A 24,062-nucleotide genomic window follows, 5' to 3' on the forward strand; every position below is an offset into this window, starting at 1 on the left:
ATATATATATATATATATATATATATATATATATATATATATGTATGTATGTATGTATGTATGTATATATATATATATATATATAGATAGATAGATAGATAGATAGATAGATAGATAGATAGATAGACAGATAGATAGATAGATAGATAGATATAGATATATATAGATAGTCTCTTTTGATTAATAAAGTTAAATAGAACAGCATTTATTTGATATATATATGTATATATATAGTCTTAATTATCACTTTGCTGTCCCAAGAAATGCTTTTAATACTTTAACAGTTTCAACATGCTGAACAAAAGCATTTCTTTAAAATAAATAAATAAATTAATTAATTATTGACCCCAAACGTACATAAACAGTAGTTTATATTGTTACAAAATATTTCTATTTTAAATAAATGCAGTTCTTTTTAACTTTATATATAATAAAATAAATGCTGCCACGACTGCTTTAAAACACATGAGCAGTGATCGCAGCTGTCCTCCGGTCCGCCACGCGGCGCTGTCTCCCCGCGCGCTCATCGCTCCTCAATGCTCGCGGACGGAAGATTGTGTTAGCGTCAATCTCATGTGGCCTAGTCGCGAAAATCCACTTTACAAATGTTTATTCGAGTCCAGGAGAGTATATCTAATATATATTTGAGTTATTAACGCTCATGGACATGGAAGCGGTGAACGCTTTTAACGGCGAGGTGAGAATTTGCGTTTTATTTGCCTTTTTCCGCTTATCGTTAAGTTACTCCAAAACAATCCGTGTTTTATGTGTGTTTACTGTTCTCTGATGGATCAGTGTCATACATTTATGCAGTTTAATGTTCTAAACTCAAATATAACCTGAAATATAGTTCAACAGATGTGATATGAGTATACATTAAGTTTATTTAGTGATCTTCCACCTCTTCGTGCTACGCCTAATTAAATTAACAGCACCTTTATGGTTTATTAAGAGATACACAATATTTTAAGAGATTTAACAAGTTAACTGCCACCGGTCCCGTCGGTGGACCTTCTACGTTTACTTCACTATATTACAATTAAATCCTAATCTAATCATGACCAACTACATATCTTTGGAAAGGTCTAAGACTCCTAAAATTGCTAAGAATTATGTAGGAAAAGTTATCGATTAATTTATGGCAAGAGTGCACCCCAAAAACCTACATCATAACAGAATTTCTTACCTTTGTCAAAAAAAAAAAAAAACTCTTCTTTGTTGCCTTTTTTTCCTCTATCACACTTTAGAAATCATCAGAAAATATATATCACTTGAAAACATACAATCTCAAAATTCATCCTTTGAAACCCATTTTAAAATCAAACATTGCATTGCCATGAAAATGGTACATCAAAATCATGTTACAAAATGTTTTCAGTCATGAATTATACACATTTTTATGTTTGGATCATGCTCTTTCAAGTCTATGTTAAAAAATGTGAGTGATAGTTAACAGGTTAATCTAGTTTTAACCTGTTTGTTGTAATATAATTGAATATAGAGTTGTTTCACTCTTGATGAGTGGTATAAAGGCATCCCTTATCTCTAAACAGAGATCTGTCATTTGTTATGAGGTTAAATGTATGTTTTATTAATTTTGACATGATCTATATTATCCTGTTTCTTCCCTGTAGATGTTGTCCATGATGGACATGACTCCCCCAATCTCTCGAGCCAAAATGATGTCTGTAACCAAAGCAGGAATCAAAGCTATCAAGGTAAGTCAGGACAGAAATAAGAAAAGGATTTTGATCAATTATGAAAAATGATTTAATTTGTGTTCCAATTATTTTGAGTTTGCAGTTTGAAATGTGTTTTGCATGCACAGTCGTATACTGATAATGCTTAATATCCGAAAATGAATATTTGCTGAAAAGTAGTTCAGCCTCATTGATCCTTTCCAGTGAATGGGTGCCATCAGAATGAGAGTCCAAATAGCTGATAAAAATAATTCACACATCTTCAGTCCATCAGTTAATGTCTTGTGAAACCAAAAGCTGCATGTTTGTAAGAAACAAATCCATCATGTCATCAACTTAAAATCATTGTCTTCTGAGTAAAAAATAAGATTTCTATCAATAATATAGCTTTCTCTAGTGGCAAACTCATCTTATCTGAATCAGCAGAGAAATCTGCACAGATCAAGCATTGTTTACAAGTGAAAACATGGACTTTTGGACTTATTATGGTCTTGCATTTCGGCCAAAATTGACGGTTAAAAGCCTTTATGATGGATTGGTTTCTTACAAACACGCAGCTTTTCACTTCACTAAATGTTAACTGATGGACTGGAGTCGTGTGGATTATTGTGATGTTTTTATCAGCTGACTGACTTTCATTCTGACGGCACTCATTCATTTTACATGGTAGAAGAGAAATGAATAAAAATTCTTATTTGAACCCAGTTTTCGCGTGTTATTTGTTTATTGATTTTGATAGTTGATGCTGACAGTTGTTTATTTATTGAGTTAACAGACTGAATTTTTATGATCTGCTTTGTTAGCGTTACAAGCACGTTGTTCAAATCGTGGAGAAGTTCATCAAGAGGGTATGTAATAAACAATATACTGATGTTCTTGTACTGATGATCGCTGTTATGAGTAGGTAAAGATTGATTGACGATGATTTCTTTTTTCCATCAGTGTAAACCTGATCTAAAGGTTGCTGGTCTGTATGTGGTCGACTCAATTATCCGACAGTCCAGGAATCAGTTCGGCACAGACAAGGATGTGTTCGCTCCGAGGTTTTTGAAAAACTTCACACTTACCTTTCAGAACCTTTTCCAGTGCCCAGCTGACGATACGGTACTGAATCACAGAATTTAGAGTGAAGTTACACTGAAATGTTTCTGTGCAGGTGGATTTTATTGGTGGATTTTGTGTGTTGAAATGTAGGGGAAGATAATGCGTGTGTTGAATCTGTGGCAGAAGAATGACGTGTTTAGCATGGACATCATTCAGCCGCTGTTAGACATGGCCACCGCTCCTGTACTACCTCTTGTGGAGAATGCAATCCCAGCTGCTGGTAAATAAAGACAATAATCACATTGTCATTATGCATTATTACTCCAGGTTTTGTACCAGGCCTTTAAATTTACACTAGCGTTCAACAGTTTGGGGTTGGTAAGATTTCTCTCCAAGGCTGCATTTATCTGATCAAAAAAACACAGTAAAAATAATATACATTTTTTATAGCTCAAAATAACTGTTTTGTGTTGTGATATATTTTAAAATGTAATTTATTCCCGTGCTGAAATGTGAAATATTCAGCATTATTACTCCAGTCTTCAGTGTCACATGTCTTTGAATAGAAAGTTCAAAAGAACAGCATGTATTTAAAATGTACATTTTGTATCATTATAAATGTCTAATTTGATTAATAATATAATGCATTTTTTAGCTGAATTTCATTGCATTTTTTCCAACAACGACAACAAAAAAAATCTTACTGAGCCTAAACTTGTGAATAATGCATAAACTTAACTGTAACCCGTATCCTATTCAAACTAACAGCCTGTTAAAGCGCCGTTTTCATCTCTTTTTGTAGCGCTTCCAGCCGTGCCGATGCCAGTGGCAGTGCCAGAGCCAGCCCTCGCTGCAGTCGCCCAGCTCCTCCAGGGCACAGGCGGCATCGAGGTGAAACAACACTCACTGGACTCAAATACAGCTCTCTTTATGAAAATGTCTGCGCTGAAGTAGACTTGATTCATTCTGTTACAGATTATTGAGCATAAGAGTGCAATGGAGCAATAAAACAATATTACTTTTTAGAAATTGTAAAGGAAACAAAGATTAGTATGTTGTAGAAAATACTATTTCAGTCTTTCTACTTAAATGTCTTTTTTGTTGTTGTTTCTTTGTAATTATTTGTGTTTTAATTTACTAGCAGTTTCTGGGTAAAAATGGTTTCAGAATACATCCTATAGAGTGCACATTTAAAAAATGTTCTCGTGTAGCTGTTAAGAGATGCTTGACTTTCTTCATAGTGTTGGTCAAATTTATTTGAGTTGAAGTATTAACGTTTTTAGAACTAAAACCGAAACAAAAATAAATGAAAGCTATATCGAAATATGCAATTTTTTTAAAAATAAAAACAAGTTTCAATTAAAATATATAATCTAAATAATACTGAAATAACACTGCTTATGCGGCCATTGAAATATTTATGTTTTGATATTTAATCTGCTATGTTTGTGTGTTTCATTTACAGCAGCTGCTCCAAACTCTCCAGCAGGTCGGAGGGGCGGGGCTTCCTCAGTCCACTGCCCCGCCCCCTGAGCAGAAATCATCTTTAGCTAAGGTAAGCAGTCAGTCAATTCGATGCTTACAACCATTCTGACATTACTCATATATATACTCATATATCCTGAAGTGTGGCTAAAAGTACGGAGATGTAAAAAATCTGACAATATCAGTTTCAGCAATATCAGCATTTCACCGGCTTCTTAAACAGCTCTGATTGGCCATTGTGTTCACGCTCTCAACAGTTATGTCTGTGATTGGCTACAATGATCATCGCTTCCACAGATACACACGGGATCCTTATTAAATCTTATAGACTGATCCGCTGATATCATCACATTATTTAAAATTCCATACCGACGTCGGTTCTATTGAAAACACTAATGTCTGGTTCGGGAATGAATAGAGTAGAATCTGGGAGATAGCAGCAGTATAGAAAGCACAGAGTGAATTGATTCTGTAAAGCTCTGTTTGTGGTTTGACTCAGTCTCTGCTGGATCGTTTTGATTATGATGATGACCCCGAGGCTGTGGAGGAAAAGACTGAACCAGCTCCTGCTGCTCCCATCTCCATGTAGGACGACATAAACTCATTTCTTTCAGTTCACATATGGTGAAATATTATTTAGTTTTTTTTGCAGGTATTGATTTAATATTGTCATTCTTTATAGAAACCTCCCCCCAGATTTACAGCGAGCCCTGCAAGCTCATCTTCTGAGTCAGATGGTTAGCCAGGTATTTACTCTGACCTGCTGAGCTTTAAAAAATGAGGGAATGACAAAATAATGTATGCAATGTATCAGATGGTTTCTTCCTGTCCAGACGCAGATGCAGGGTCAGGTGGCACCACATGAGTTCCCAGTGATCGTTCAGACTCCGATAGCAGATAACACTCCTCAAGTCTTTAATGAGAGTATAACCCAGCAGCTACAGCAGGTATGGAGCATCTTCAGCAGATATTAACATACCTCACAGGTCAAAATGTAGAGCTCTTACTGAAGCTTAAATGAAATTATTATTATTATTATTTTTTTGGATTCTGTTTAATGGTTTCATTGTATTTATCAAAAATCACATCTATTTAAACTCATGAAACTTTTACAGTTTAGAATCAATTTCTAAAAAATGTAACACATTTATGAGTTTTTGTTTTTATATCAGGATTCCGCTTTAATGGTTTAATAATCAATTGATCAGACATGCTTATTGAATTCATGAAACTTTAGCAATTTGATAATTTATCAGTATTTTTACTATTTGTACTATTTATTTCCAGAAATTCTATGTTGTCTGTTTCAATGTTTCTGTATTTATGATTTAATACAAATGTATTATCAAAACTGGTGGTAATCAAATGAAGCCATAAAACATGAACTATTTAGTTAATCTTTAAATATATAGTTATTGCTCTTTGATTAGGTGTACAGTTGTACTTTATTCATTAAACATTTTCCAGATTCTGTGACATTCCATGTTATACATTAAATTCCATTTTTATGACTGTATTCTGTTATTGTCTGTGTTTTCCGCATTGTGGAAATCATAAATCCATATGTAAATGCTAAAATGACTCGCTCTGAACTTTGACATAGGACCGCACACATCAGCTCAGTCAAAATCACATACAGTTTGTGTTTGATTCATTTCAGGCTTCAGCTGAGACCGAATGCTCGGTGCATGATGGAAGAGATGGAAGAGCCAGCAGACGGACGAGATCAAGGTGTGTTTCACGAATGTTCTTGAACTTAAAGTCTCTTAAAATGATTTCTGAATGTTGCGTCTTCTCCCAGGTCTCCACGAGGACGTTTGTCATCACGCTCACGAAGATCGCGATCCGGCTCACATTCCCGCCGAGAGCGGTCGAGGCTTCACCGCACACGCTCCAGATCCAGCGAGCGCCGAGGCCGTTCCCCACGGACGAGATCTGAGGAGAGGAGAGACCGAGAGAAAGAGCGAGAGCGGCGTCAGAAAGGACTTCCGCCTGTCCAGAAGGAAACTCTCAGTGGTGAGAGCATACCACCTTATCTTAAAATTGTGTTTTACTACTGTGAAGCCTTACCACAGTTTTGGTAAACATGAGATATAATGTGTAGGGGTATTTTTTTGTAACTAATAAATGTCAGATGTGATCTTATTGTGCTGTTCAGGAGTGTTTTCGTCTGTTGGTTTTAGTGTGCAGTACTACACTATGGATGGGACAGCTGGACAAAAAGACTCATCAGCAGGACATCATGAGTCTGATGGAGGAGTTTGGACAGATCGAGTCCATCAATGTGTGTATAGATCAATCATATCAATGCACGTCACTGTGCAGAAGTTTGGGGTCTTTTTTTATTATTTTAATTATTCTGAAAGGATGCTTTAAATTGATAAAGTTACAGGGAAGTCATTTATATTGTTACAAAAGTGAATAAATGTCTATTATGAATTTTCTATTCATCAAAGATTCCTGAAAGAGAGCGTATCACAGTTTCTTAAAAAAAAAAAAAAAAAAAAAAATGTATATATATATATATATTTTTTTTTTAGAAACTGGGATTCACTCTCTTTGAAAGCAGCACAACTGTTATAAAACATTAATAATGATAAATGTTTCTTTAGCAGCAAATCAGCATATTTTCATAAAGAATGATTTCTAAAGGAAGAAAGGTTGAAGTCTTTTTTAATTTTTAATCATATTTTACAATATTAATGTTTTTACGGTGTATATATCGAATAAATGCGGTTTGATATATATAAAAAAAAATCTTACTGACCCCAAACTTTTGAATGGTTGTTCATAAAGCATTATAGGCATCACATGTAGAGATGGAAGTCCCAAAATGCATTGCATTTCTATGTGCGTTTCAGTATGGTTTTGTTCACTTATCCACATATTATTTTTAAATGTTGTAAATGAGGCACAGATAAGTCTCCTACATGATGCTGCTGCCTATGTAGACAACAAGGCTGCTCACTAGATATTGGACAGAGCCTGCTGGTATAATTTGCATGCTTCTGCAATGGAAATTTGGCTCACGGGATTTAGTCAAATGTGAAACCACTATGAATATTTACATGAATTTCCTTGCATTGATGGCTTTTTTTTACTTTTCTTTTGAAAGCATGTATTTACACTTTAACTGAAGTTAAAGCAGTTTTTATTACATATGTTTCTGTAGATGATTCCTCCCAGAGGTTGTGCCTACATCGTCATGGTGCACAGACAAGATGCCAACACGGCCCTGAACAAACTCAGCAGAGGGGTTGTTAAAGTCAACCAGAAAAATATTAAGGTGCCCTAACCAACCTTTTCCTCCTGTCTGCAATGTTTTGGGTTAAGATTCTTGGTCTAGAGTTCTTATTGCTTATTATACGACTCTCCTGAATACATTTACCATATGCTTTATTCACACCAAGAACATAAACGGTTTGTTAAAGAACCAACAATATTGAAAGTCTACAGTACCAGGTTTATTAGAAAGCTAGATTAGGAGACAGTGCTTAATGAATGGTCAGTCATAGCATTCTGTGGATGAGTACATTTGTATAACTAACTGTTGCCTTCGAAATCAGTTTACTGCATAGATTTACTAGTTTGTCTCTTCTCATAACTTTTCTCACCTAATTAATTTAATGGGTAAGTAAGAAGTTAATTTTGACAATCATTGTCTTTATTATTTTATTTTTGTGAATAAACATCCAGATGGTTTTCTAGTTAGACACAAATGCTTTAAACAGTCATCATGTGTTGTGTTTGCTGTTGGATTCATTGCATTACTTTACTGATCTTCCCAGATCTCATGTTTGCATGTGTAGTAGCTTGTTTTCAATCTGTGACTTGTTGTCCTTGATCAGATCGCATGGGCGTTGAATAAGGGCATAAAGTCAGACTTGAAGAAGTTTTGGGATGTGGAGCAGGGAGTCACGTATATCCCATGGGATAAAGTGAAACCCAATGATATTCAAAGTCTTCAGGATGGAGGCATGCTTGATGCCGAAACACTCAAACAAGGTAAACACCCACATGTGACCTTTCTTTAGCTTCTAGTTTATTCTTCAATCATGGTTTTCCGAATGACTTGTGTGACATTTTTTTATTTGATCTTTAATTTTAGAGTGGAAAAGTGTTGTGGCCAATCTGGCTGTGCCAGTAACAGAAGGACCTGAAGGAAAACAGAAAGACGGAGCTGCAGCACCAGCAGTATCACAGGTAAAATACGAGGGGTTTCCTACAGAACTCCTCAAGGGCATTCAGTGTCTCAGCCTATTTTTCTACTCTTGTTTTGTCACGTCTACGACTCATGGGAGGCAAACAATGTTTCTGTGTTCTTTGCTTTGCACTGACGATTTACTGGTGCATGGTTGCCATCATTTCTTGCAAGTGAAGAGCCATAGAGCACAAAATAAAAAGGTTAGTGTCATGACTGTCTAGTTTTCTTTCCGTGTTTCATTGACATCGCTTTCAATGACGTTTCTTTGTCATAACACGGTCACTGCTGTCTGTATTGAAAGAAACTAAGAAACTTTTAGTACATCGTTGTTTAATATGACTTCCAAATGATTTGTTACTTAGCTGCTTAAATGAATAGTTAACCCAAAAATAGTAATTTGATGAAACTTTATTCACCTTCACACAATCCAAGATGTAGATATCTTGTACTTATTTTGAGAAATATAGCATCACATCACTTGCTCACCAATTGATGCTCTGCAGTGAATGGGTGCCGTCAGAATGAGAGTCAATCAGCTGATTAAAAACATCACAATAATCCACACCTCTCCAGTCCATCAGTTAACATCTTGCTGTTTGGACTCGCATTCTGACGGCACCCATTCACTGCAGAGCATCCATAGGTGAGCAAGTGATGTGATGCTACGTTTCACTAAATCTGTTTCCATGAAAAGAAAAACTCCTCGACATTTCAGATGGCCTAAGAGTGAGGACATTTTCAGCAAATTTAAGTTTTTGGGTGAACTATTCCTTTAAATTGAACCGATGCAAATGATTATACTTTATCTAAAACTAAATGCTTAGCAAATGTAGTTGACCAACTTTTTACGCAGATTTTACCCAAATTTGACTATTTGTGAGACAAGAACGGCGTCCGCGAGCAGTACAGTACCACAAGCTCTAAACGGAAATAACATACTGAAGCCCAAAGAGACCGTACAATATTAATTGTCTAGTTTTCTCGAAGACAATTTATGTTTCTTATGATCTTGACATCAGACAAGTGTTCTTGATTAAAAAAAAATAAAAAAGTATTGAAAATAACAGCAATGAACTGCCTTCAGATAACTTACCAACATTAAAACGGCTGCCATTCTCGTACAATTGGCCATAAATAGTATGATTCCCATTGTTTATCTACTGTATAAAATGGAACACACACAAAGAGAGTGCCTTATAAATAAATAAAACTTTATCAGGGGGATTTAATTTTGAATCTATTTCAAAGAGAGTATGTTCTGGTACATGGGGTGTTTCTCTTCAGACCAGCAGAAACGGCTCTATGCTGGATCTAAACGAGGTTTACTGGCACCTCACATGCATGCACTCCCTAACACACTGAAGCTCATAGAGGTGGCTAGGAACCACAGGTTTAGCAGCCACTTTTACGAAAACCACAGCTTTGGTGCATCACTGGCTGATTTAGGCACAAGGCGGAAGAACATTTGCTGGGAAAACGCAGAAGAGGACAACAGGTGGGTTCAGGAAATGCAAGGAGAATCAGCCATAGACGGTTTAATATTGGTTTATTTGAGTTTTATCTATTGTAAAAGAAATAAAACAGCTTATGTCAGATTAAGACTTTTGCGTGTATCTTAAAATGTTTGCAGCTGGTGAATTAGTAGTTGTAAATAAAGGTGGCAACTTACTCAAATGCATTTATTATAATTATTATTTTAGATAAATTTATCGAGCTTCACTACAAGCTGCATGAAAACATGTTACTAAACTAAAGCTGCTTCATACTTGTTTTTTTAGTAATGTGAAATATATAAAGCTGTAATTTGTGTTAACAAGTGTGTTAGGAAACAGAAAAAGAAAGGTACATCTTAAAATTTGTGTGTGAGTCTTGAGTAAATTAAGATGTCAAGATGGAACATGTATAAATGTTAAAAACACCCGAAAAGGGTCAGACTTTCAAACCGCGATCAGTAGCGAATAACATTATGAGTGCATTGAACCTAATGAAGACCGGCATTACTGGCAAATGTTGGAATGCATTTATACGATTGGATTCAGATGTAGTTATATTTGCGAATCATCCAGCGCTGTTTTTGATCTCTGTGATCTTAAGTATCTTATCTTTTCATTGTTAACTCCTGAAGCACTCTGACTGATTCAGTGAATCACAAACGCACTTATACTGATTTGACATTGTACAGACATACAAGAATTATTTGTTCACATATAATTTGCTAGTCAACTTCTTAAGGCAAGACACTACAGGTGAATATGGTTGAAATCTAAAACATGTTGTCTAAAGTCAGGCGAATTATATATGAACAATCCTCTCTGTAAAAACCTTAATAATATATATTACAAATAAAGCTGTTTGGTGTATGGAAGTGCTACTGAGGTGGAGATTTCTGGCTCAGTACATGAGAATCTCACTTTGAGGAAACTGCATGCGTTTTAAAAGAAACCTGCAGACTCAAGTGGATGACGTGTAATAAACAGTTTGTAGTTTTTTAGATGTTCTGCATGTTTCTGCCTTTCACGACTACTACTGCCAAATGTAGTTCAAATAATAGCAGTGCTTGCTCCCAACAGGGGTAAAGTTCCCTAATGGTTTTTAACTGGTAATCTTCAGTTTGGTGTGTGGTTTAAAAAAGTTAATGTGGTGTAAATGATTTTCTACAGACACTATGCTTTTGTTTGTGAGCAAAAATAAACCTTTGTTCAAGCCGAACTCTCAAAGATTGTTCTTTGTCAACTCTGGTTCCTTGAAGAACCTTTAACATCTTTCCATTGGGCGAAAGGTTCAAAGCGCTTTGTTCAAGCTAATGAAGCAGCATTTGAAATGACATGTCATATTTGTAATTTGAGAGCTCCTCTGTGCTTTTGCTCTTCTTGATTGGAGTGAAATCACCAGTTTTTTTCCAGTGGACTCACAAAAGTGGTGCTGGATTTTGGATGTCCGTCTGCTTTTCGGTTCTATGGAAAACTCCAGTGCTGGGAAGGTAAACGATCAATCAATGTTAGCTGAGCTTCACTCAGCCACGAACACATGGAAATGTAATGGCTTAATGCCAGGATGAATGGAGTTTCACATTTGCTCTAATCTAGTTTAGTGAAATGTTTGGATTTTTCCACTTTTGAAAATGGCAAAGCAATGCATGCATTGCAGAACTTTTAAATGACATTTTTGTCGTTCAGCCAGTTGGATTCAAATCTGAGAAAGAAATGCATACACCTCATTATCGGAACAGCACCAATGCATAGATTGGAGAGTGATCAAATCCACAGAGATGGTCTTATATACCTGTGGATTGAGTCTTTCATGATACAGCATCACCAAATGGTGATTGTTTGGAAATGGCTGGAATCATTTCGGTCGGGCAACCAGGATGTCTGATATTCTGGAGTGTCTGCTCTCTCTCCTCGAAGGAACCAGAGATTTGGTAAGGTGAAATTCTCTTTTACTTGACTTTGGTCCAACCATGCTTTTAGGCCATGTGTTAACGGTGTTTTTCTTACTCTCTACACTAAATATTTGAAATAGCAGAAAACATATTTTGTGCTGATCTATTCAAAGAGTCTAGTCTTAACTGATTGACAAAGTCAGAGTCTTTTCTGCTGAGGAGCTAGTGTTGACATCTAGTCTAGACTGCAGTTTAAAATAGCAACAGTGGTTCCATTAAAAACCTTTCCATTGCACAAAAGGTTCTATAGAACCTTAAGGTTCTTAAGATTCTTAAAACATCCTTCACACTGAGAAAAAAATGGTTCTATTAAGAACTGTTCTTTGGGGAACCATAAATGGTTCTTCTATGCCATCTCTGCGAAAAGAATCGTATTCTATCAGAACTGTATAATGCACACTGTCATTTAAACTGCATACTGTTATATTTTGTAGTATGTAAAACAATCAAATTCGTATTCAAGAAAAAGATCACTGTTGACTACGCATTCAACACTGTGTGCATCCTGCCAATATATAGCCACAGTTAAATAACCTGGCTACAGTCATGAGACGTTTCGATATGAGATTCTTACCATGGGTAAGGCATGCAAAAGTGTTTTTATAAAATGCATCAAATTACATGTTTAATACTAAATATTTAGTGACCTTAACACAATATAATTTGACAGCAGATTCATTATGTTCTATGTGATTTATTTGTTCTGTCATATCCTATGGCCCCAAAAAGACACTTATTGAATTTTATTGCATTAGATGTAAAATATCAAACCTAATTCATCTGTATACAAATTGTACTGGAGCTTTTCTTACCTATCTGAGCCACTTCAGTTAATTCAGTCTTTTTGTTGTTGATCTGTGAAGCTGGTTCCCTGTGTTTACCCGGGTGTCCATGCTGAATAACCACTGTGCAAGACTTTTTGCCTTTTTTGAACATAATTTGTCTTGCTTCATACACAGAGAAAAAAAATTGAGGTAGCATTTACCTCGAAACAATTTTCACTCAAAACAGATTTTTATTAATTTATTTTTTTGAACTCCCTGTATAACAGACAGGCTTAAGCTTAGTCCCTGACCAAAATGCATGTCTGTGAAACCAGGCCTTGATATTTTGATGGAAGTACAATTGTGCTTTTTATGGCCACTTTATCTCCCACGACTGAAATGTTGTTTTTCACAGAAATGGTGATATGGTGAAAAACGGGAGGACTTGATGCATCTTTGTGATTATGACTAATAATGATTATACTATTTTAATTGATTGCCAGGCTTGTAAAATGTTTATAAAGGGCAACAACAGAAGAACCCAAATAATGAATAGTTAATGTAAATAAAGTTCCTTAGTTCTTTAGTCTAATTGTTTATGATTGCATAGCAACATAACTTTATTATAAATGTATAAGTATTGAATATAAATCTTGGCTTTATTATTATTATTGTATGGGTATGTCACAGCAGCATCAAACATCATTTAGTATTATAATCTGGATGGGTTATCTATGGCATCTCTTTTGTATGAAGTGCACGTTTCTCTTAAGTCCACTGTTAAATATTCAATGTCTCCTCATGTGAAGGGTGACGTTACTGTCACGGAGATCCGTCTCCATGTTTAGGAGCTCAGGGTCAGCATACAGACCCGTAATGATATGGTTGCTTTGCCCAGGACCACTACTGATATTAAAATAGTCTGGAAGACATATGGCCAAAAACATGGCTCATAAGAATCCTATGTAGAGATATCTATCTATCTATAGCGGTTTAGTCAAACAAAATCTATATTTATATATTTTTTGTACCTTACCTTACTTTTGTAAAAAAATTACATTTTTGCAACAAATTAATATCATGCCCAGCTCCGTGCTGAATCCAGTGTTTATGAGTCTAAAGCAGGGGTCTTTGTATCTTGATTTATACATCTTGAGATGATTTGACAGATGACAGATCTTGTAATCATGATTCCTGATCTCTGGATAATTTGGTGAACATTAATGGCAAACTAAATTATTTCCTCCTTTTTATCAAGACAATTCAGTGCTTGTTCTCCAGTGAGAACATTACTTTTTACTGCTTTACGAGATTCTTAAAAATGCATACATTCAATCGCACACACACACACACACACACACACACACACATATATATATATATATATATATATATATATATATATATATATATATATATATATGTCGTATTCAGAGCTGGACAACTGCTAATGCTTATGAAATGATATTAAAGATGATATATTTAAATAGTTTTTTGCTCTACTGTACAATCTCACCTGTGGACATAAACAAAGTTCCTGAGCGCTTCTGTGAGAGCTGAGGATGTAATGATTCCCTGAGAAACACTCCTGAGTGAAGTACTATCAGTCGAAAACGGTGCAGTACCTTTTCTTTAGTAGTGTGGGTAAAGCTTTGTCCTCTTTGATAAGTGAGAGGGAACATATGGATGCCAAATGTGAAAAGGTGTTATTTAGTTATTCCATCCTTGATTAAATGTTCTCCCTGAGTATTTGGACACTTAACCGACACAAATGTGGGAACATCAGTGCTAAGGCAGGGATATGAACAGATTTTAAAACACTAGGCGTCATACACTTGCAGAGGAGTAACTTGAGCGATGATCTGATGATCTGCCACTTTCACAACAGCCTCGTGGCTTGCTGCAAAAAGATGCATTAAAAATGAAAACAATGTTTTAAAATTAGCTTAACATATCAAATATTTGTCCATCGATGACTGAATGGAATCAGAGCCTGTGCCCATCATACACTACATCATTTTCTTTGATATCGGTCAATTCTGTCTTCTCAACATCAACGACTTTCAGCGAATAATAGAATCTCATCCAGACTTAATCAGGGCAGAAATCTATAAAGATAACAAAATATCTTAATTTTATTTTTTTAAGAATACTAGCACAAAAATTATTTAATGAGTTTTAAATTCTAAAGCAAATACTTGTAAGAAAAAATTGCTTGCTTGGAATTTTGATACCTAATACAATGACATTTAGAGAATTTAGTTGTGAAACAGCGGTTCTGCGGTTTTGTTTTAAAGCGATAATCCCCAAGAAGCCGTGGTTTACAGTGATTACAGAGCAAATAAAATGTAATAATATTAGTTAAAAAAAAATAAGTCAAATAATGTCGTTCTTCAGAAACGGTTGTGGTTGCAACAAAGTGGTTGACAAGCAACACACAGACATAAACAAAAAGTGTTTGTAGTAATTCACAACAGCTTCAACCAATCAGAATCAAGGAGCGTTTTATAATCTAAATTTGGTGTCTGAAGTTACTCAGAAACTTATTGTTTAGCCTATTTTACATTTGCTATCATGCAGATATTGTGAAAAACGACTCTATACAAACTATTTTATTTTTGATGACATTTCTGCCCCACTCTCTGCGATGGGAGTGAGACAGATCGCATCTTCTGTAAAGAAATGGTGTGAACACATGAGAAAGTATCATTATCTTCATCAGTGTGCTGAGCTAAATGATTAATGGAGCTGTTAAAAGTACCCATGTGATCTCAAATGAATTGGTGCAGATGCAATTCAATACGTTTGTCCTTGTTTTGTGTGAATTAATCATAACTAGCAGTTTATGCTGTTTGATTATGGTCTTGAAGGTCGCGGTTGGAAGCTGTTAGCCCCGGCTGTCCTGTTTAGCCCTTGTGTGTGCAGTGGAAATCATTTCTGACTGGCATATAACTGAACAAATCAAACAAACATAAACAGGTAAATGCAGGGCCCAATGGTAAGTTCAGCCATGGATACAGTCCATTCTCTGAAACAATATAAAATTATAAAAAATAGTTGCTTAAAAGTGAATTTATGTAAGTATTATTGAAGCAAAATTTTAAAAAGTTCTGTCTCAAAATTCTCTCCGTGGCAATCTTAGCCTTAGCCTCTTTTTTATAATATGATGTTCTTAATTTAATAATATATTATTATATTATATTCTGTATATTATCTACATTTACGTTTATTCATTTAGCAGACGCTTTTATCCAAAGTGACTCACAAATGAGGACAGTGGAAGCAATCAAAAGCAACAAAAGAGCAATGATATACAAGTGCTATAACAAGTCTCATTAGCTTAAACACAGAACACGTAGCAAGGGCTTTTAGATAATATAATAAATAAAAAGAAAACAGAATAGAAAAAGAATAGAGCAAGCCAGTGTTATAGGTCTTTTTTTTTTGCTTTTGTTAATTGTATAATAAATGAAAAGAAAACATTGAATATAAAAAGATTTGAAAGCTACAGTAGTTAGATTTTTTTATATTATATGATTATATTATTATGTGACATTATGAGTTATATATGCATATTATCTGAGTTAGTCTGTGAAGTGACGGTGTTTATAACTCTGAACGGACAGAAATTATTAAATTAATGCACACATTAAACAATTATTACATTAATGCTCACTGCTTTTTTTCTATTACTGTGGTAAGATTTGAGATAACACCTAGACCAAAAAAAAAAAAAAAAAACCTCTGCACGTAAACGATAAACTGGCCAGGTGCCTTGAATACGGCACAGACCAACCTTTCACTGTTCAGAGGCTGGAATACACTACACAGATTTGACGACACTATGCATCACATATCCGAGTCTGTGTTCATTATATACTGATTTCCAGTTAATGAGTCTTCTCAAATCTGCAGACTGGCTTGGACTTTCAACTTTGTTGTCAATTAGTCCAGACACTAAATCGGGGCAAAATTTGCGTAAAGTATTCAGTGGGTAGCCTAGGAAAATTAGCAAACTGGCTGCTAGTCAAAGACTGGCCATGTGAAACTGAGTTTATGCTAATGTTTTACGTTAAAAGAATAGTTCAAGTACCATCCAAGATGTAGATGAGTTTGTTTCTTCATCAGATTTGGAGAAATGTAGCATCACATCACTTGCTCACCAATGGATCCTCTAGAGTGAATGGGTGCCGTCAGAATGAGAGTCCAAACAGCTGATAAAAACATCACAATAATCCACAGTCCATCAGTTAACATCTAGTGAAGTGGAAAACTGCATCATTATTTCAACTTCAAACATCCCTTCTGGCCAAAATACGAGTCCATAATCCATAATAATCCTTCCTCCAGTGAAAAATCATCCACCCACACAATTGTTTAAAGCTGTTTTGGACTGTTTTCAATAGTAAACAGTGCTTGATCCGTGCAGATTTCTCTCCTGATTCAGAAAAGACAACTTTTTCATTGGAGAAAACGAGATCTTCTCAGCATGAGGATGTTCTCCACAGAATTTTATACCAGCTTCCAAAGTTTTTATAAGATGGTGCTTACATTTCAGAGCGCATATTAAATGCAAGCTTCAGGCAATGGATTTTGCTTCATCATACAATACTGAACGGTGTTTAATTTTTATTCACACTGGCTATAAAAGAAACATCTTCAGTGTTTTGAGGTCTGTTAAACAGTACCTGTGCATGTAAGACCTTTAGTTTTGAATGTATAGCTTCAGATGGCAGCAAATCAATTTTATATGCGTTTTTCCAATGAAAAATCTAAATAGTGTTACCTGTCACATGTGACATTATTCTTTACAACTTCTTCCAGGACTGATCTTCAAAACTTTGAGATGTAGTTTAAAAGGTTTTGTCTAATTTGTGTTTTGTGTGCGATAAAGAAAACAGCAGAACACTCTTTGCCTCCTCATGTCCTAGAAAACATATATCTTTGATTTCTCAAGGCTCATTGCTGTTAGAAATGTCCTTTCACACAGCTGTTCCTCATCTTTTCTTCTGGATATTATAGAGCCCTTCAGTTCAACCTGTTGGCACACTGACTGTCGTCCCAGGACCCCCTCCTAACATGAGTTTAGCACCTCCACCCTCGATCACAGGAGCCTCCCCTCCGTCGTTCCCTCCTCCTGGATTCAACCCCTCACAGATGCCTGCAGGTACTGAAGTTAATTCTTCTGGATAAAGAATTGATCACGGTTTCCACAAAAGTATGAAGCCGCACAGAAACTGTTTTCCACATTGATGTTTATGAATGAATAGACCAGAATGAAATAACAGCACAAAGTCACTTTAACATGAATAATTGTCTTGTTTAAAGCAGGATTCCCTTCTCTGAACCCTGCAGGTCCTCCTCCATCCGTCACAGGTATCTCTCAGCTGTAACTCAATATAAGATTAAATTCAACATGAAACAAGATTGGCCAAAAAACTTGATACATGTTCCCAGTCCTATTTTTAAGCGATTCATGATTCTTGTAAATGATTTTTCAGTGCACTCGACTTCAAAGAAACCATAATAGTTTGTAAAATCTTTCAAAATGTGCTCAATACATCTCTAAATTATTTAGCTTTAAGTCACTTTCTGCCATCAAGTCAGTTCCAGATGCATGAAATCAAGTGATGGTGATGGATATCCTGATAAACTTGGAAACTTGACTTGGTTTATGTATCTGCGAATGATGTTGGAGAAATCAAAGGCTGTCTGTTTGTAGCTAAACTTGTTTACTAAAGCTAGTGATGTTTTTGTCTTTTGTAATAACAGAAACCCCAAATGAAGAACCTTCAAATGAATCCTTCGAGGCCTTCGAGAGTCACACAAGTGCTCAAGCGCTCAGTCCGCCTCCTTTCAGGGGGATTCGGGGGCCCAGACCGGGACCCCTACCGCCACACCCCCCTGTGGGGCTCCGCCCACCCTTCATGCCCCCTTTCGCTAATAACGGGCCCCGTCCCATCCTGCCCCCTCCAAATATGGCCCCTCAAATGATGCCCCCTAGGGGCCCCAACCCCATGCTCGGAGAACCCCCTGCAGGGCGATTCCGGATGCGCATGATGGGTCCTCCAGGACACGATTTCCCCCGTCACAAGCTCCCGATGGGTCCTAGAGGAGAGGAACCGCATTGGCAGGCTCAAGGACCCGAAAGGGCACCAGACAGATTTGGAAATGAGCCACCTTTTCATCGGGGTGGATGGGGAAGGGGTGGCCCTCGTGGACGTGGAGTCTTTTTTAGGGACTAGACTGTGGAAAACAGGCCTCTACATCCATGTACAATGGGAATATGGAAAACATATCCATGTATTATATATAGTCCACATGAAACCAACAGACACTGTTTCTAAAGTTCACATCTCCAGGTGATAGTCCTCATGTTGTCATGTTCGTTTAAATAGGAGAGACAGCACCAGGGATCATATATTAGAGAATTCCTGTCTCACTCCATGCAAAATCTACAAAATCTGTGAAATTACACTCATTGCCATAGACTAATATTAGAGGTCTCGTGTAACTTGTTAAATGTAAATAGTACAGTACAGTTTGCACATTTCTCAATTGTTCAGTGAAGAACCATCTGTGGAAAATGTTCAGTCCGTCTTCCGTTGTGTATATTTGGAGGTAGTATTTTCTTTAAAACTTCCATAGGCTTTCAGTGAGGGAGCGAAACTCTAGCCAGCAGTGGAGGATCATCTTTGGCCGGTTAATTTTACAAAGCTATTTTTTACCAAACAATCTTTTCTTTTTCTGTCTTAATTGGTTTGTATTAACATGCTAAAACGAACACGATTAAATATTGTGGCTACTTAAACTAACTTGTTAGTTTTCTTTTGCAAAGACTTGAATTGTAGAAAATGCAGTTTTGCAGTTGTCTCAGTAGAGGGCGCCATTTGTCAAGACTCAAACCTGTCAGTCTCGTAAAATGTGGAAAACATTTATGTCTTAAGGTTATAATTGGTAACTAAAAATAAATAAATAAAAATAAATCGTTACTTGAAATTAAATTAAATGTCAACTAAAAGAAAATATTTTCTAATCATTTTTTTAATTATCCTTTTTTATTTAATCTAGTTAAAAACGTCAAAAATACTGAAACCTGAACTTTATTAAAATTACACTTATTATAATTATGCTAAAACAACCCTGTTCTCAACACACGTGTCAATTAAGATTAAATATGAACTATATTTCAGTTGTTAATTAATTTGCATGTTAATTCATATGAAAGACAGGTTATTACAAAAATATATAAAAAAGTTGAATCATTCTGGAAGTGTCCAGCTCAATCCATGAGTAAACAATCCGTGGCATATATTTAATATTCATCAGTTCAGTAGATGTGTGTGTTATGAATAGATATTTTGCTGTAGTTCTATTTATGCTTTTAAAGACAGGATATTTAGCTTTAAACAAAGAAACAAGGATAATTTGAAGATTATATGTAATAATAATATAATATTACTAATGTATTACTATTACTATTAACATATTACTATAAATAGTGTTTTGTGTGTGTGTGTGTGTGTGTATGTATATATATATATATATATATATATATATATATATATATATATATATATATATATATATATATAATTTATTATTAATTACAGTTTTATTACTATTTCATTATTTTGTGATGATTATTTGTATCTAGTGTAATAAAAAACAATATTTAAATAAAAATAGATATTATTCTAGAAATAATTGAAAAAATAATAATGTAATTCTAGTGATAATTTAAAATAAAAGTAATAGTATAATATTTATAATGTCTTGTATTTAATATAATAATCTATTATTGACTAATTACTAAATAATCATTTTTCTCGATGGGCCAGCATAGTTCCAACAAGTGCGTGCGCGCGTCCGGTAAGAGTGTTCCACGGGTACAGCGCGCGCTCTCCTCACTGAAAGCACGTGTGCGCGCGCGGAGCGCCGCGTCTGACCGGAGAGACGCGCTGGACGCTATGATGTCTCTCAGTCACCTCACACGCAGGACACCGTTCGGAATTATGACTGGTATGTACATACAATAATACACATTTACAAATGAATGGCATTATTTTTTCGCGGAATTGCGATGAGGCGACACAAATCCTGAGGCACGTGACTGCGGCATCACTAGAGACCGCGCGTGCTGGGCGCGAAATGTTAATTGACTCGCAGTAATTGTGTTTGTTTATCTAGGTTGCGTTTAGGCTAGTGATTCTCAGCTAACCGTTTTTGGTTCCCGCCCTGAACAGAAATTTCTAACGGAAATTCTGTCAGAATTAGAAAGCAATCCTAAAGGATCCTATAATGAGAATTTACAACATACTACGTTACAAAAAATATGTTTTTAGGTCATAGTTTTCCAGATGCCCGTGTGAAACATAACAAATTAAGCATCTGAAAACTTTTAAGTTAATCCAGTAGCGTCTTATTTGATTATTTTTTGGATTCATATTTTGATTCATACAGTTGTTCCATATTATGATACAAATTGTAATACTGTAACGTTTTTTACTATGGCAGTATGGTTGTAAATCAAATAAACCTTAATGTAAGCTTTACTAAACGCTCTGTGTAAGTTCTTAGGTTGTCAAACAAAAACCTTCCTTAACATTCAGACAACATTAGTTTGTGGTTCTGAAAATAACCTTTAAAGGACCTGTTTCTTCTTATAGGGTGATTAAACAAAAACCTTATATTAATGTTCCGGGAACGGTAGTTTTTGGTTATTAAAAACATAAAAGATTGTTTCTAGAATGTTAGGAGTTGGTTCCCAAAAATAATGCAAACCGTGTGGTAACATTTAAAGGATTAGTTCTCTTTCAGAATAAAAAAATCCTGGTAATTTACTCACCCCCATGTCATCCAATATGTTCATGTCTTTCTGTCTTCAGTTGCAAAGAAATGAAGGTTTGTGAGAAAAACGTTCCAGGATTTTTCTCCATATAATGGAGTTCAATGGCGGCCAACGAGCTGAAGGTCCAAATTGCATCTTCAAAGTTGTCTACATGATCCCAGCCGAGGAATTAAGGTGTTAATCTAGCGAAACAATTTGTCAAAAAAAAAAAAATATATATATATATACCTTGTATATAGCTCTTAATATACTTTTCAACAACAAATGCTCTTCTTGCAATGTGAAAACCTTTCAACACGAAGATGTCCAAATTTTCCTTATTTGTTGAAATATATATTTTTTCCATTTAGTTCTGCCATTCGTAAGCAACAGAAGATACTTGTTTGTTTCCCTGAACACAAATTAAGTACAATTTACCTTGATCTTCAAATTCCAAAAATTTCTTAATGCATCTTTTTTTCCTCACTAGAGCATCAGTGAATGTTTGAACCTTTTTTAATAGTTGTGTTTGAGTGCCTCAATTGTGCCTCAAAACAAAAATGGATCTCAAAATCATAAAGTCACTGCTGGAAAGGGTTCAAATATGCAACGATGCTGGAAAACTGAAGAATCTGCAGGACCTTAAAGATTTTTCTGAAGACCAGTTCTCAGTTTAACTGTTCAGAACAAACAAGGGACTCATGCACCACCATCACAAAACAGAAAGACAGTCGAGGATCATCCAGGTAACCACACACAGTATTAAAAGAACCAAGGGTTCCCAAACTTTTGAATGGGGTTATTTTTATAATTTCAGCAATTTTTCATCCTGTCAGTCCCCATTGAAGTCCATTATATGGAAAAAAAAACAATGAAATGTTTTCCTCAAATACCTTAATTTCTTTGCGACTGAAGAAAGAATGAAAGAAGTTCTTTCATACTGTTAATCTACTGTAAATCAACAGATGTGTTCGAGATGCATCAGATGTTTAAGCGCATCTATACGTGTGTTATGAATTCATCTGCAGGATGCTCAGTCAATGCCAAGGGCACAATCTCTCCGGTGACCCTGTCCTTACAGCTCAGAGCGCACTGTACTGCTGATTTTAAAACAAGGACGTGACAATCCCTCACTGCTCGTGTCACTGGAGGTTTTCCTCTAGAATAAATGTGGAGAGATTGGCTTCTCTTGATGTGTTCTCATCTGGTGCATTGATGCTCAGAATATGTGCCACATGGTGACATGCATATCGTTCCTGTGGATGTTTGGGTGCATTTCCATTAATTGATTAAATGGATAAAAATGCATAACATTATATTAGTGATACCATTTGTAATGACATTTCAGGCTTCAAAAGCATGCTGCTGTGGTTTTGTGGGTGACTCGTTGCATTGCTATTTGATTGCTAAGATGTTATTTATAATATTCAGATATGACTCAAATCCCTCATATATTGGTGCATACCATGCAAGCTCCATTCACTGCGAATCTGATTGGTGAGATTTTCTGTATAGCATCGTATAGCCTTCCGCCAGACATTCCTTAAAAAAGTAGTTGAAATAAAGTGAACGGATGGCTTCAACAAAAGCATACCATCTTTTAACAACCTTGAAACTCACAGTATGTCTGTATTTAAGCTTTATAAGTTATCACTGAAAATCAATTACCTATGGAGAAAATGAATGGAATTTTTATTTTTCGGAACCCCACTTTGCACTTTGTGTCCATTCCAAAATCAAAATGACCAATATGTTCACCAGGCATTTCCCCAAAGCTTTGTAAGCTTAGATTATTGAGATCATTTCTATGATCTACAAAGCTAGTACAATGCTCCATTAAAATGGATACAAGTCCCAAGCAGGACAAGGAAACCCCAGAGCATTTGAGTGGTATATGAGGTCGGTGGAAAGCAGAGAGTGTTTAGTTAAAGATCTTTCAGTTGTAGCTTGATGTGTCTCCAGGGCAGAGAGAGAAAACTCTCTCTCTCAGGTTCAATTCTCAGTTAAACAAGCTTTATCAGAGAGCAGATGTGATCTCTGATGCGCTGCGAAGATTGGAAATGAGAGATGAGAAGCGTTGGAATGCATTGATATGCACCAATCAACCATATGCTAAAATAATCAGCTGTATAATCGGTGCTCAATAAGGACTCATGCATATTTTATTTTAAATGCAAAATTTAAATGTTTGACCTGTTTCAGTCTTTTCTTTTTTTTAATTATGCCCGTCTTCCTTGTTATTCCAGCTGTCGTGGATCTTCTTTATCATAATGTTTGTGTGGGCCTGTTGTGGGATTTGTGTATTAATAACAGGGAGGGTTTGTACAGATCTTGACATTTTTTTTTGTGCTGTGATGAAACATGCCATGTGGAAGGACTCCAAATATGCATATTTGAAATCTTCCTGATGTGATGTTCATATCATACACATGTCCACAGAATTGTTCATTCACTCCAGAATAAATTGAGAATGAACACTTGTTTTTGCTGAGACAGAAGGGTTTGTGTTCGTTTATAATAAGGACAGCAGGATTCACCGACCACAAACATTCTTCAATGACAAAATTAAAAACTGTTCTTTTGTCTTTGACCT

General features: G+C 35.7%; 1 protein-coding gene across 1 annotated transcript; it reads left to right on the forward strand.

The window, feature by feature from the left end:
• Positions 1-572: 572 nt before the first annotated feature.
• Positions 573-18,965, forward strand: LOC113113267 (splicing factor, arginine/serine-rich 15-like). Its single transcript, XM_026279410.1, has 19 exons — positions 573-697; positions 1,635-1,718; positions 2,504-2,548; positions 2,643-2,804; positions 2,895-3,024; positions 3,547-3,635; positions 4,210-4,299; positions 4,729-4,814; positions 4,912-4,975; positions 5,063-5,176; positions 5,890-5,960; positions 6,031-6,245; positions 6,413-6,513; positions 7,402-7,515; positions 8,078-8,234; positions 8,338-8,432; positions 17,662-17,806; positions 17,968-18,015; positions 18,412-18,965. The coding sequence occupies exons 1-19, from the start codon at positions 662-664 to the stop codon at positions 18,882-18,884; spliced, it is 2,319 nt and encodes a 772-aa protein (XP_026135195.1). The 5' UTR covers positions 573-661; the 3' UTR covers positions 18,885-18,965.
• Positions 18,966-24,062: the final 5,097 nt, after the last annotated feature.

Source organism: Carassius auratus, chromosome 13, assembly GCF_003368295.1.
Source record: "Carassius auratus strain Wakin chromosome 13, ASM336829v1, whole genome shotgun sequence".
In the NCBI taxonomy this organism is placed as follows: Eukaryota; Metazoa; Chordata; class Actinopteri; order Cypriniformes; family Cyprinidae; genus Carassius; species Carassius auratus.

What these genes read in the sequence shown, in the direction of transcription:
- LOC113113267 (XM_026279410.1), top strand. Translation starts at nt 662, where the DNA reads ATGGACATGGAAGCGGTGAACGCTTTTAACGGCGAG. An exon ending in CCAGAAGGAAACTCTCAGTG is followed by an intron (nt 6,246 to 6,412) that starts GTGAGAGCATAC and finishes TGTTGGTTTTAG; the next exon opens with TGTGCAGTACTACACTATGG. An exon ending in TGCCGAAACACTCAAACAAG is followed by an intron (nt 8,235 to 8,337) that starts GTAAACACCCAC and finishes CTTTAATTTTAG; the next exon opens with AGTGGAAAAGTGTTGTGGCC.